The 14,874-nt window shown below is 37.5% G+C and overlaps 1 protein-coding gene across 2 annotated transcripts in view; it reads left to right on the top strand.

Moving 5' to 3' along the window:
* Nucleotides 1-14,874, top strand: part of lcor (ligand dependent nuclear receptor corepressor) — a 31,448-nt gene that overhangs the window by 5,818 nt on the left and 10,756 nt on the right. For both annotated transcript variants that reach the window (XM_077719930.1, XM_077719931.1), the window contains 2 exons: nt 13,199-13,264; nt 14,742-14,821. In XM_077719930.1, the coding sequence (XP_077576056.1) occupies nt 13,199-13,264; nt 14,742-14,821 (146 nt within the window). The remainder of the gene's footprint in view (nt 1-13,198; nt 13,265-14,741; nt 14,822-14,874) is intronic.

Here is a 14,874-nt window from a genome sequence, read left to right as displayed (position 1 = left end):
TGTCATGAAGTGTGTGTGTGTGTATTTGTGTGTCTGTGGGTCTAAAAACCAGTTTAAGACATGTCGTACGATCCAGAGCTTGTGTTTTCTTTCTTAGAGGCTGAAGGTCAGTGGCTGGTGGATTGTGACGAGAAGAAGGATTTGTCAAAGAATGTTTGCAATGTGGATGTTCTTGTTTCCACAAAGTTCTGTTGTTTCTGCTCTTCAGATAGAACTATAAAAAACAGCTTTATCTATTGAATGGACAGTCCAGTTGTGATTTTTGGGCTTTAGGTATTTTGTAACCAATTTACACACACCATAGGTACACTACTTCACTTTTTTTTGTATGTCCGGAGCTTGTTTATTCTTTCCAGGGCTTGTCTTAGGCTTTTTTTCTTTTTTAAGTTGAATGATGAGTTGTATGGCAGTTGGCACTCAGACTGTACAAAACGTCACACTTTTTACATAAAAAAATAGATAAAATTTAACCGTCCCTTTTTTTTCTGTGGCTCTTCCACCTTTTGGTCCTCCTAGTTCATGGCAAAGTGTAGTGAAAATTGACCGTTAATGAAATTACAGGCGGCGTCACCCGGACGTCCGCGAGCAATTAATGAATATTAAGAGGCCGCGCGTTCTGCACTAACGAGGCAATAATGACAATAATGGAGATGAGGGGGCAGCTGAGTTGGCAGCAGTTAAAGGGACAGGACCTGAGATTCGCCTTTGACTGCCGCTAAGCAGGAATTTAACAAAAGGATCACAAATCTTTTTTCTCGTTTTATTTGTTTTTACCTGGATTTTCTTTTCTTTTTTAACTGCTCATTTTAAAGAATTTCCAGTGAATGTATCAGAAACAAGTGTGTAAGGAAGTTAGTCATTCATCCAGTAGTGGTTGTTTTCTTACTGCAAAACAGAAAATAACCAACAAATAGTAAATGTTAATTTGCTGATATCCACTGATGAAAAAGAGTAAAGTAACGCTGTAAGTCTTGTTCGCATATAAGCTGTATCCTTGATTCAGTCATCTTTTTTTGTTTGTTACAAATACGGTAGGTGAGAATTTCCTACTGGTGTCTTTAAAGATTCAAAAACATGCTTTGCTGTTACCCCGCCCCCTCTCAATTGTTCGAATCTACACTTAATTAAAAACCATGGCAACGACCTCAGTTGGGTACTAATGGAAATGTATGGGGGCTGTGCGTCAATCAATGAGGGACCCCCGTAAGGAGCTAGAGCTATTTTTATTAGATTGATTTCACAAATCATAATAGTACTCTTGATTGGAAAGCACAGTAGATATATTTTTCACAAGAATGTGGAATATGTCTGACCACTGATATGAAACCATGGTTTTTTAAAAAATGCTTTTTTCCTATAAAATAAGAGCTAAAAAGGGTAGATAAGAAAACTTGATTATGCTTCATTATTATATAAATACTTTGTCAGAATATTGGCAAAAAACATAGTTTTCAAAAGTCAATGGAGAAATAGATTAAATTAAATCCATATCTGACCTACCGTGCATCTCATTATGGTTGCAGTACAAATTAACATATAATATTCATCTTTTATGTATTTTCGAAAAGGCAACAGATACCATCACCTAATTTTGTGTTAATTTTCTGACTGACTACAATCTGACCATGGCTGAAATTTCCATTTTGTAGTGCACTTTTGCAATGTCACTGTCATCTATTTATCTCCATGGGACAAATTGCAAAGGCGTTTTGGAAAAACAAAACAAATCCCAGAGGTAGAATTTTTGTGGACAGAGACGAGCGCTCAGCCTGCCACTAATGTGATTACACCTCTAAAGAGCTTGTTAGCGAGCAAGCTTCACTTCCTCTCATGTGTCCGTGACTTCCAACAGTGTGAGACGTCTTGCCTCTCTCGTGGATCTCTTTCACGCGTTCACGATGAAACATCAAACAACTCCTAATGACAGCAAAGCAGAGGCATCACTTAATTATTCACAATTTTGACTTACACATGGTTTAACCAAGATAATCAGAGCTGTCAAAAATAACACATTTTTCCATGCGTTCGCAGTATAAAACAATCCCTGCTTCTACATACGAAATTTCCAGGTACAAATTACTCTTCCAATATAAAAAAAGACAAAATCCAAGTTATGAAATCCCCCAGAACGTCAATACATTTCCTGCATTCGTCATTTTATTTTGAAATTGTCACCATAGCATTGCGTCCTGCTTGACAATCTCCCTATACCATACTGGCGTCCCATTGGCTGGCTTCCAAGAAAAACAACTCCATCTTTTTTTTCTCTTTTAATTCAAACAACTTTGGTCTTTATTTATCTGACCTGATTTAAAATTATCAGATGACATGTGACTTGGCCTGTTCAGATCATCAGGAGAGAATCTCATTTGAATCATTTCAAGGCAAAATTACTCGATTTGGTTCACTACAAGCTGTGATCTGAACAGAGTCGTACATGCACACTCTTCGGTTACGGCGACCGCCGCATAAAGGCTGAGTGAGCTTAAGGCTCCCTGTCTCTCTTTACTGTCACCATCACTTAGGAATCAAGCCCACCCGAGTGTGTACACACTGATACATATGTGCGCGCATACACACACACACATACACACACATAGATTACGCGTATAGATGCACGTGCAGGGAGCGAAGGTCGACATTGGCCATCAGTAGAAATGTCACTAGAGTTTGAAATCTTCCTCCCGGCTTTTTCTTTTTTTCATTAGCCAAGGTTCCTTCTCCTACGCTAAACCTAGCAAAGAGTATGCTTAGTTCATGGACAAGACATTTTTTAGAATGGCGTGCCTTTCAGATTGCTCGAAAACGTTCATGTTTGTCTTAAATTGGGACCAAAATGGACTAATTGATGAATGGAGCTAATTGTTACTCTGAAACAACAAGAATCAAAAGCAAACTTTTAATGACAGGTTGGGCATTAGTTTCGGCCTAGACTTAATAACTAGTTTTTAGTTTCAGTTTAAACTTAATAACTAGTTTTAATTTTTATGGAAGAAAAATCTGACTGGAGATGAAGTGTTTGACAGGTGATAATGATTGTTGACTGTATGTAGAATTGAAAGAACATTTCATTTAAACATAAAAAACAGGACATTGTTTTTGATTTCATTATACATTGATGAAAATAAATGATTATTCAGTTACTAGTTTGGTCTGACATGTCAGAAAATGGTTGAAATGTTGAGGATTGTGTTTATATTCGGATAAACAGGAGGGATTTTGACTTCTGAGTTGACTAATGGCTTTAAATGATGAATTCTCCTTTCATAGAAAAAATAGATAACATCATAAAACAATGGCATTTTTTTTTACACTAAAACTAAGATCATCCAATTTAGTTTGACTTTGTGCATGTGTGGCGTTGATATGGACATGCATGTGTGTTTGCATATCTGGATGTGTTTGCAGCTGCAGACAACCTTGGTATTTAATTCACGCGTGGGCATGGTTGTCTTGCTTATAGGAATCAAATGTGGCACTTTTTATTTTTAACACGAACGTGTCCTCCGGCGTATCTAATGTCAGCGCTTCATGGTGTCACTGTGTATTAATTTGTGTGCTCAAGCTCACTGTGTAGATGACCAAATGACGATGACTAAGTAGACTTAGACTTGCAGGAGGAGAAGAATATTTCCTCAGGGGTCTTCAAATCCGCTGACACGACAATGGATTTAGTGTGCGACGTCAACGGCAACCTTCAAATTCCTCAGAATCTTCAGAAGAGGGATTGTATTGACTGTCAAATTAGCTCGTTTAATCAATTTGGGAGTTTTTTTTTTAATGGGTAGACATCTAGGTCAATCGCTGTAAATATGGCTTGGCCAATGAGTTAAAGCATTAAGAAAGTGGGTTTTTTTCGGGGGGAGCTGAAAGAATTATCGTTCTGGAAAGTCCTCATTGAGGCCTTTAATTGGATTTAATACTTGGAGTTTTTTCTTAACACAGTAGAAGACCACATCAGTTTTTTAGGTTGTTTGTGTTGATTACATAATGTACTGTAAATCATTTTATACAGTATGAAGAAATTATGTAACGTTATTATTCACAGGTAGTCTTTCAATTTGATTTCCGTGGTTGGATAATAACATTTAGGAAAATCTCTGATCATGGATTTTTTAATTAGATGTATCAATCAGTATTATTTGTTGCAGATTTACAGTAATTATGTCTTGTTGTTGTTTGGTGATGCTCAAAATTAGGGTATAAATGTTAATTAGATGTTTGAAAAGTTCTGTTTCTGGCTTGGGATTTTATTGAAGTAAAAGAACCATAGAAATTGTTGATTTGGGAAAGCAAGGTTTTCATTTAATTTTGGTGTGCACAAACTAGGAGTAACTATAGTAACTATAGCGTCAGCATTGGCCTTGAGGAGCAGGAGGTTGTTGGTATTGATTTTGTTTTGAGGAAAAAAAATTCTGTGCATTCCTCTTTCCATCCATTGGAAAGCCAAGATGCTAGGTTAAGACCTCATTAAATGGAGGTATGTTGACAACATCAAGGCTCTTTTAAAAGAAATATACAACTAATTTTTGTAAAATATTTTGCCAGAATTAATGTGTGAGTTGATTTAAAGTTCCAAGTAGTGAAAAGAATCCTTTCAGGGTTGTAATATCACTTTTTTGCTTTAAGTATGAAATTTAAGAGAATCAATTGCCCCAAAGCTGTTCTTCCCAAACAAGTCACAGAATGTTTGTCATGTTCAAGGTCCTCCATGTCTTTCTTCATGAACGATGATCTATGAACATCAGCATATTTTATGCCCTCTCCGCTAAATTAACACACATAACCACAACAATGGCCGCCCTGTGTGGCTTTTTGCAATCACGTTACACGCCGTAGCCACAAGGACGACCTCGTGAATCACATCAAATAGTTTAAAAACCAAAATGCAACCCCTTAACAACAAGACAGTAACCTTTAACCCATCTTTAAATTCGAAACTTACACCTTAATGCTTACCAAAGCGTCTCTTTACACTGCAATATCAGAATGTGGCGCCCAATCACCAAAACTATTTACTGTGCATGAACTGTGTGGGAATGTGGGAAGATTTGGCAGAACATACAAAATCCACACAGGTGGACTTCTAAACATGGACATTCTTAAAATGAACAAAATGAGGCCTCCCAAAAATACATCAAGTCATGCAAAAACTCATGTAATAGCACAACAATATGATCCCCAAAACACCTGCTGAAGCACACTAAACACATAAAACTAGAAAAAGTCTATAAAACCTACACAATGATAAAAAAGCTCAAACGTGCTGGCAAAATAAAGTTTCCTTAAAACACCTGCAAAACAGACAATATCCCAAACAGAGGTGTGTCTCGCACTATCAACCACACACTTTGGACCCAACACCTTTGGACCAACACTACAAACATTTACGCGTAGGTGTGTGTGTGTGGCACTGCCAATGAAGGGAACATTCATTTTGGATTATGGCTAATATGTAATATTCATGCATGCAGCCTCCCCTGCTCCTCCTGTGTGTCAATATTATTAGACTGGAAAGACCTTCCCCCACTCCTACAAGCGTGTGCGCTTCATCTCACACACAGGCAACAACCCACGAACCCCCCACCACCCCACATACACACACACACACAGCAGCAAATTAGGAGTAGAGCAGACCTTTGATTTAGAAAAAGGGAAATATTTATGACCAGTTGTTAAAGCTCCCCCCTTGTGTGTGTGTATATAATGTATATATATACGTCATATATACTTATATATATATATATATATATATATATATATATATATATATATATATATATATATATATATATATATATATATATATATATATATATATATATATATATATATATATATATATATATATATATATATATATATATATATATATATATATATATATATATATATGTATATATATATATATGTATATATATATATATATATATATATATATATATATATATATATATATATATATATATATATATATATATATATATATATATATATATATATATATATATATATATATATATATATATATATATATATATATATATATATATATATATATATATATATATATATATATATATATATATATATATATATATATATATATATATATATATATATATATATATATATATATATATATAATATATACGTATATAGACATATAGACATATACACACATTCATTAATTCGTTCATTTTCTGAACCACTTACCCAAAGGTCGATGGGGGGTGCCGTAGCCTATCCCAGCTAACTATGGCCACCAGGTTCCCATCCAATCGCAGGGCACTTACGTAGGGGCTATTAAGAGTGTTCAACCGGAGAACCCTGAAAAAACCACATGCAAACTCCACACAGTGATGACCAACCTTGGATTATTGTATACATTTATAAATGGTTATAAATAGTTCAATGCTGTATCCAATGAAGTTTGCATTGGGTTTCAGAAAGGCACATCACATTCTTGTATGCATATTTTATATTTGTCCGTTTCCACGTTGCCATCTGGTCACCGCTTCCTGCCCATGGCCGTACCTACAGTATTTTTGTATGTGGGGGGTGGGTCAGTGTCATAGCTTGATGTAGGGGGTTTTGCTAGCGCATTTGCAAATAGGTCAAAGTTGACTTGGTTAATGTCCAAATGAGACCAAGACATCCGCCAAGAAGACAAAGAAGAATAAGATTGCAAGCTTCTTTGTCCTTTGCCTGCAGCCCTGCTTCATGTGAACATCATATGATAACCAAAGACCCCCCCGCCCCCCCACACACACACACACAAACACAAACACACACACAAATACACACACACACATAAACGCCAGTCCGAAATATGTCTTTGATTTAGCAGCTCGGGGCCCCCTGACCTCATTAGTGCATCCTCATTTCAGACAATCCTCACAGCTGCTGACAGCGGCCAGTACAAAAAAAAACTTTCGAGTAAAACACGTCACCAAAATAACATAGAAGACCTTCATTTGAAACATAAACAAATACATGGTTAAACATGTATAAAGCAAGCCAAATAGAAAGATTTGAAAATTTAAAAAAATATTTACTAGCAACGCCTTAAAAACCCTTGAAAACAAACCAATGTTTACTGTCCCCATAGAAAAAAATATTTTTAAAAAAAATCAAATATTGTAAAGGCAAAAATATCCAAAACCCAGAAAAATAACCCCGATCTTAAAACTGTGAAGCGGCACTATTTCATCATGCACCCTGCATTAAATTACTCAAAACGGCTCCATATTCCCAAAATATAAATTTTCATCAAGAACACTTTATTCATGGTCGATTTCTTAGAACTTTTTCGTGGTCCTTCTCATAGTAAACATATGAAGAAAATGTCTTATTGGTAAGCGCTACTGGCTTTGAAGGCTGCTATTTTTATTGATATACTTATTTATCTTGGGAAATCTGCTCCTAATTTGAAGAGCGTGTAAAGATGCGTTGATCCTTCTTTGATTTTTGCAAATTCTCCTCCTTTGTCTCGTCCCAAGGTTTTAAATCTGAGGAGGAATTTAACCACGTGCCCCTGCTGCTCACCAGACACAGCCTTGGAAGTATTAGCCTTCCATCCCAAAAACAGCAGTTTAGGTCATGTGCTTCCACTTTTATGGAATTACAGTAAAGGAAAAAGAGTTATCAGAATGCTGGGAAAAGTTAACAAAGCAGCATAATTCCCCCCAAAAAGCAAACTAAACAAAATTGGATCCAAAATATTTGATGCATACTTTGTTTTCATGCGACTGCATCCTTTCTGGAAAAAGTTTGAATGCAAGAAGTGCGTCAACCTGCTACTCACCTCTCTAAAGGTACTTGCTAGCAAAAGTGGAGAGGCAAGGTCAGTGCCTTAGCTTCCTGTATAGAAATATTTTCGCGTCTTTCATTTACTATCTTTTCACAGGAATAATTTGTTCTGCTGCCTGAGAGGAATTTAAAGAAGGTTGATGAAAGAAAAAAAAAATAATACAGAAAATGTTACCTTGCTCTCTGGGCGCCTTGCGAGCTCATTCTCCTTTTGTCTGAGAGTCTCAATGAGTCGTGGCCACCGCCTCCACTGCACCGTACTTCCTTTTCTTCTTCTTTATTTTTGTGCGACCTTGACACGCAGCGGAAAACCACACCGACGCCTTTTGAATCTCGATTTCCGTCGTCTTTGTCTTCCAACTTGAAAGAACTTTGTCTACCATATTCATAATTTTAAATTGATTTTGTTGCTGACCAGAACGCAGCACAGCGGGGGAGTAGTTATCAGGCCCGCCTTACAGTGGTCAGATCGAGGGTTCAATCCCCGGTGGTTTCCGACATTTCTACGTGGAATTTGGAGGTCTTCCCTGAGAGTTTTCCGAAAATCACTCGGAACTGAGTTCGGAGGGAGGGCACCGGAGACGTCTTTTATTACCAACAAAGCAAGTGTTTTTATCTTTTCAATATCAAAGGAAAGACTTGACAAGCAGCCATGACAGGTCCATATAATGAGCACTATAGCTCAAAATTGTCCATTTCTATTAGCATAAGCATCAATGGTTGTTTGTCTCAGTGTGTCCTGCGATTGCCTAGCAAAAAAACTATTTGGGGTGTCCCCCTACTTCAGAGTTTTCTGGGATAGGCTCAATGAATGAATGAATGAATGAATGATGACCAGAACTTAGCATTTAGGTCAATGTTCACACTGTATCAAAACCAATGGCCAAAGATGCCATGTATGTGGAAAACATATTAATGACTCCAGCAGGGTGAGGCGCTCTGTTACCTACCAACCCCACAGAGTCTTTATTTTACTCATCTCTGCAGTGAAGGCCAACGGCCTCCCGCTACAAGATCATTAATTGGGGCCACGCCAGCGTGGAACCCCTTGCAGCCCAATAGGTTGGCGGACAGGCAACAGTCGATGATGCAGGTTAAGTAACCTGCACTTGAATTGTCAGGTTGGCTTCTGATCCGCCAGCCCAGAAGCGCAGACAAACTGAGCCCGTTCATTTCTTGCTACTAATTGCTTTTAATTAGCTTCTCGTTAGCACATTCACGCTCACAATGGGTGCTTTCTTGGCAGCGGACGCCAGTTTTTAGAGGGGGGTTTGCTGCAATTAGCACTGAGCGGCCTCCATCCTGGTCTTCACAGTTTAATAAGCTCATTAGCACAATCATTTCACTCAAATGACCAACAACTCTGAGAGTGAGGGTATTTTTCTCTGATGTTATTTTCTCATTTTTTAGAGGCACACGCCAATTTAGTTGTCAGCGCTTTGACGGTAAAGATATTTTAATGGTAAACGATAGTGTTGAAGTCTATTTTGTCCCTCATCAACAGATATGATGTTAGCAGTGACTTATTGTTGTAATATTCTAAACATTGGCATCATTTATCATCTTACCCGGGTATATTAAACGGGAGGGGTATATTAAACGGCGCACAACGGTACAATCCACCACTGACTTATGCCGTGACGAGGTGCATCAACGTTTTGCAGACTAAAACTACTTACTGCTCAGGTTAAAAGTACTACTTACTGCTGAATAAAGTCTGACTTGGAATTTTAATGAACCCAAGTATTTATAATTATGCCCCCATGAACACCATACAAATCTTGCCAAAGAAGCTGAGTTGCCGGTTAATATACCTGGCCGGGTATATTAAACGCCGTTTTTGTATTTTATTTCTTAAATGTTCTGACGTCTTTCAGGCAAAAAGTTATTATATTGTTTTGCCTATATTTGGAGCTATTTTCTTGCTGATTTATCTCATTGATGAGATGCTGCGGATATGTTAGGGGGGCATGCACATGTCAGTACTTCAGTGTCCTTTAAGCTCATCCTTTGTTTTTCTTGGGTGAAAAGGATGAAATGAGATTTGGGATTTGCTTTGCCAAATGCAGCAGATTGAATGTACATGCAGCTTTTAGGGTGTGTGTATATTATTGTTATTGCGTGTTAACCTGTCTTAGCCAGAATAGATTAAAAAACAACAAACTGAAGTCAGAACTGTTAAATCTTGTATGGTAAACGACTGATAAAATGATCTATAAATAACTTCTAAGCATAATAACATTACCTGATATGTACATTTCTACAGGGATTTTTTTTGTGGAGGTTTTAAAATGATGGAGTCGATAGGGTGAATAAAATATTTCAGTAAAAAAACAAATGTTGCTTATCACGGTGTCATGTGGACATTTCCCGAATAGCGTGTCAAAATGACTACCCTAAAATAGAAGACCATGTACATGCAAGAGGATATGCATTAAAACTATAAACTACTAAATCTTGTAGAAATTATTCACACTTGACGCTGTTGTAGAAATGCATGGCTGTGAAGGAATAGCATATCAGCTGACACATCATGTCACGTCGCCATGTCATTTGGAATTTTGTCAGTGTGTCCGTCATTGTCACACAGGTTTTTTTCATGTTGTGGTTTTAATCTGGCAAAGTGATTGTCTTGTGGTTGTCCCATGTTTTTGTGCTACCTTGTGCTGGTAACAGCTTGTAATAGTCTTGCCATTTTGGAAGGTCATTGGATATGTTCCAATTGTCCAGATTACGATAATTTGAGGGATTTTTTCCCCCCAAAATTAATTCAAGGCATTTGTGAAGTTGTCATTGTTTTGCAGTCTTGCTTGAAATTTGCTTCAAACTTGCAGGTTTATTTGTTTTTTCTCCCATCACAGCCCAAAAGAGTTTTGGCCCCTACGCTAATGATAACAACTAAATGAGGCATGTAAATAATGAATGAAGCTGAATGGATGTCAAGTGCGGTTTTGAGCTAAAACCCGGGCCCCCCTACACACACACACACACACCCTGACTGCTCTCTGGTCCTAATGAGCTATTGATTGGCCGAGAACGAGACTTTGGTCATGCTGAATTATGAATGTTCATGCTGCACTATATTTAGCCACTGTGCGCTAGTCACAAGAAACGTCAACATTCCATAGACTTCCTACACATGCTTCTCCAATGAACACAATGCTAAAACTAGAAACCAACTCCCTTTTCTATTGCTTTCTTGCATCAAGAATAAAACTTATTAAGAATACAAAGTCAAAGTCAACCTTAAAAAAATAATCCTCACTAGATAGTCATTATTTAGAGATTTTTTCTTAAGTTAAATTATTAGGTAACCCTTCCTGTCACTCCTGCCCCAGAATACAAAAAAAAATGCATGTTCCATCAGCTTCCTCTGGGAATTAGGAAGTGCTCTGCTAACATACTTAACATACTTGCATGTGTGTGTGTGTGTGTGTATGTATAGATAGTATGTATTGGATTGTGTGTGTGTGTGTAATTGTGTGCTGTTGTGCATGCTATACTACATTCAGGTGTGTGTTTATTTTTGGATGTGGTCTTGACACATCTTTTCAGGTCGGCCATGCATGTTTCTCTTAACCCGCTTCCTTCCATACGTGTACGTTCATGTAGGTTGTGATGCCGTCTCCATCGTTTCCTCACACCCTGTATGTACAGTGCGGCACGTCTCATTCACAGTGTGTGTTTACATGCTTGCGTGAGCGAGTGTGTGTGTGTGCGCTTGTGTGCATGACCTACATTAGTAAGCTTTTTCGCCTGTGGCTGACAGTTATCTCATTTGGCCAATCACATCCAATGTTAGTAATATAGCCTGAAATATCTTGGCAGTACATGACGTTTAATGTAAACAATTTTTGCTTTTTAATAATATTCTTGGACAGCATAGCGGATTAGTGGTTAGCGCGTCAGGCTCACTGTTTTGGGGTCTTGGGTTCAAATCCCGATTGGTTCATCTATGTGGACTTTGCAGGTTCTTACCGGGCCTGTGTGGGTTTTCTCGGGGTACTTTGGTTTTTATCCACATTCCAAAGACATGCATGGTAGACTGGTTGGACACTCTAAATTGACCATAGGTATGCCAGAAATCAGCTGGGATAGGCTCCAGCACCCTTGCGACCCTTCTGAGGAGAAAGCAGTTCAGAAAATGAATGAATATCATTTGTTGTCACTTTTGTTCCTAGCCAAAGAACTTCATTTTAGCCATTGTAATATTTTTGTTGTTGTTTTAAAATGAAGCAGTACAGGTATATCTTTTTTTATTCTAGGATATATTTTTTTATTCTGTATTCAGAGACATTGCTGGTATACATATTGTTTCTGAAGTGCCTATATATTATAAATGTGCACCTGATTAATTCAGCTTGGAGTCACAATTTTAAAAAAAATCACTTCTCTCACACAAAAAAAAAATTCAACTGTGATGGATATCGGGCAAGCCATCTCCACTAATCAGGTGTCTCTTATGTTTTTTTCATGGAGTTGACAACCCTAGTTGGAAAAAAATGATTTAGATTAAGCAATACATATTTAAGTCCTCTCCATTTCCAATTTTTAACCAAAAATACGTTCTCTTCTCTCATGTCGTCATATTTAGATACAAAATCTCCAGTTGGCAACATTATTAAATTAACCCATCTTTCTAATTTTACTCCAATTTCATACATTTTATGTGCTGAAGTTATGACAGGCGTCAATGTAGTAGTCATTATGTTTCCCTCTTATATTTTCTAAAAAAAAAAAAAAAAAAATCTGAGAAGCCTGTAGGCAGAAGAGTGTGTGTGCCCTATTAACCTTTTTGCATTTCAACACACGCCTTTGTGTGTCTTCACTTTCATTTCTATACGGGGGAGGTTGCAACGCTGGGGGAGGGGAGATGGGCGTTGATGGGGAGTGTGGGTGGATTTTTTTGGGGGGGGTGGGGCTGCGCATGAGGGGAGGGGGGTTTGCCTTATGTATTAATGCGGACTGTATGCGGTCGCTAGGTAACAGTCACAGCAAGGTGTTTACCGTTAATAAAAAGTGAGTGGCATTAGCTCGTTAGTGTATTAACTCTAAAGAGAAAAAAAATGTCTATGCGCGTGCGTGTTTGTGAACATACAATAAGCTCCATGCATTTCTTTTACTTTGGTAGGTCTAGGTCTATTTTGGCTTGCGTAGGTTAACTGTTGTGAATAAATAAGCATGTGTGTATGTGTGTGTGTGTCCATTGATACAATGATGCAGGCTGTTTTTATGATCATTAAGTCAGTTTGCAGGACTGCACGACTTTTGACACGTGCACTTACATGAAATGTGCCAATGCTACATACTAACAATGTGAAGATTATTTAATTGTGGTTATATGATGGCTGCATGGGTACTAATGTGGATTCTCCTTTTTTTGCAGGATTTGAAAGCATCCTGGAAGGCTTGTTTGGGCCGGGAGTAGTCAAAGATAGAACCCTGTTCCAAGGTAACACACATATAAATTCTTTTTAGACCTACAAAGAAGTTCATTACATTCAGTACAGTCAATATCTTAAACAAAATATTATTTTTTTTAGTACAGCGGCACCTCTACTTACAAAATGAATTTGTTTTGTAACTTGTATTTTTCATACTTTAACTACGTTAGTACTTTATTGTTGTCGATTATTTACAACATGATCACTTTCCTGATGTTAACATGCGAAGAAAAATAAACAAGAAAATGCACCAATAAAGATAATGTACCCCAAAAAAATCCCTTAGGAAAATACACAGTCAAAGAAAGAGTAAAAACTTTATCTTTGTATTGATTTCACACTGTGTGCAAACATGCAACTTTTTCTGGTGTGCGCCATGATTTTTCTTAACATAAATACAAACACAAAGGTAGACTCTCCCGGCTAGCAATCCAAGGACAAACTGTGCACCTTATTACTGAAAGAGCGTCTGATACTTTGCAAAAACACACTTCTAAAGGTAGAAGGACACGAACACCCTCAAGGAGTTTGGCTACCTCCTAAATAAAACAATTAAGGTAGTCTATACAAAGAAAACTCAAGGCTAGCCATTTCTACCATGAATCATACCATCTTTATTCTTACTCTATTCGTAATATAAAGACATCTACTATTGTCAGAGTACAAAATGATACTATATACAGTTTTTTCAAAACATACAAATACATTCAACGCGAGTGGTTAGCGCATTGGCCTCACTGCTCTGAGGTCCTGGGTTCAAATACAGGTCATGTCCACCTGTGTGTAGTATGCATGTTTCCCCCCCGGGCCTGTGTGGGTTTCCTCTGGGTACTCCGGTTTTCTCCTACATTCCAAACAACATCCATGGTAGGCTGATTGGACACTCTAAATAGGTGTCACTCTAGAGTGAAAATGTCATGGATGAGTCAGAAATATGTTTTTTGAAATGACTGAAGTTGGTGGGGGAAGTCACATGACTCCCCAACGTCATGTTGACTTCCTTTCTCATATGGCGACGGGCGGTGCGTGAGTAAGTGGGGAAGGAGTCTGTCAACTCATTTGATTGGTCAAGACATTTGCATCTTTATTATGGTTTTATTTGACACCTAGCACTGTCAGCACAAAACGACTGACATTGATTTCTTAAAATCCCATTTGGGTGCGTTTTTGGGGAAAGTCATTCATATTGTGTCACTTTTAACAGAGAGCAATTCTAAATAGTATCAAACCTGTTATCTTTTTAGAAAGGTTTTGGCTGATTTTATTACTCAGATTCTTGTTTTCGTATATTGGAATGGTTATTTGCATATCAGTGTTTTAGTAACCTGAAAATGTTGTATTTCTGTGCATTTGTAAGTGGAGTTACCATTGTATTTATAAAAAAAAGGCTTTATTTTTTTATGGTCATCTCACTATCCAACATGTGTTTTTCTCGTGTGCTTGTCAAGGGCTACCCTTTCGTAATTAAGTATCTGTGTTTTTCAGATTGCGAGCCCGAGGAAGTGGCCGACTGGTCATTTGATGACAACTGTCTCTTTTGCTGCCTACGACGGGAGAAAGTCAAGGTAAGCATCCTCCTCCTTTTTGTTTTGGTTCCTTTCAAACCAACACTCTCATT

This window comes from Stigmatopora nigra, chromosome 6, assembly GCF_051989575.1.
Source record: "Stigmatopora nigra isolate UIUO_SnigA chromosome 6, RoL_Snig_1.1, whole genome shotgun sequence".
Classification (NCBI taxonomy): Eukaryota; Metazoa; Chordata; class Actinopteri; order Syngnathiformes; family Syngnathidae; genus Stigmatopora; species Stigmatopora nigra.
This window is presented reverse-complemented; position numbering and strand designations above follow the sequence as displayed.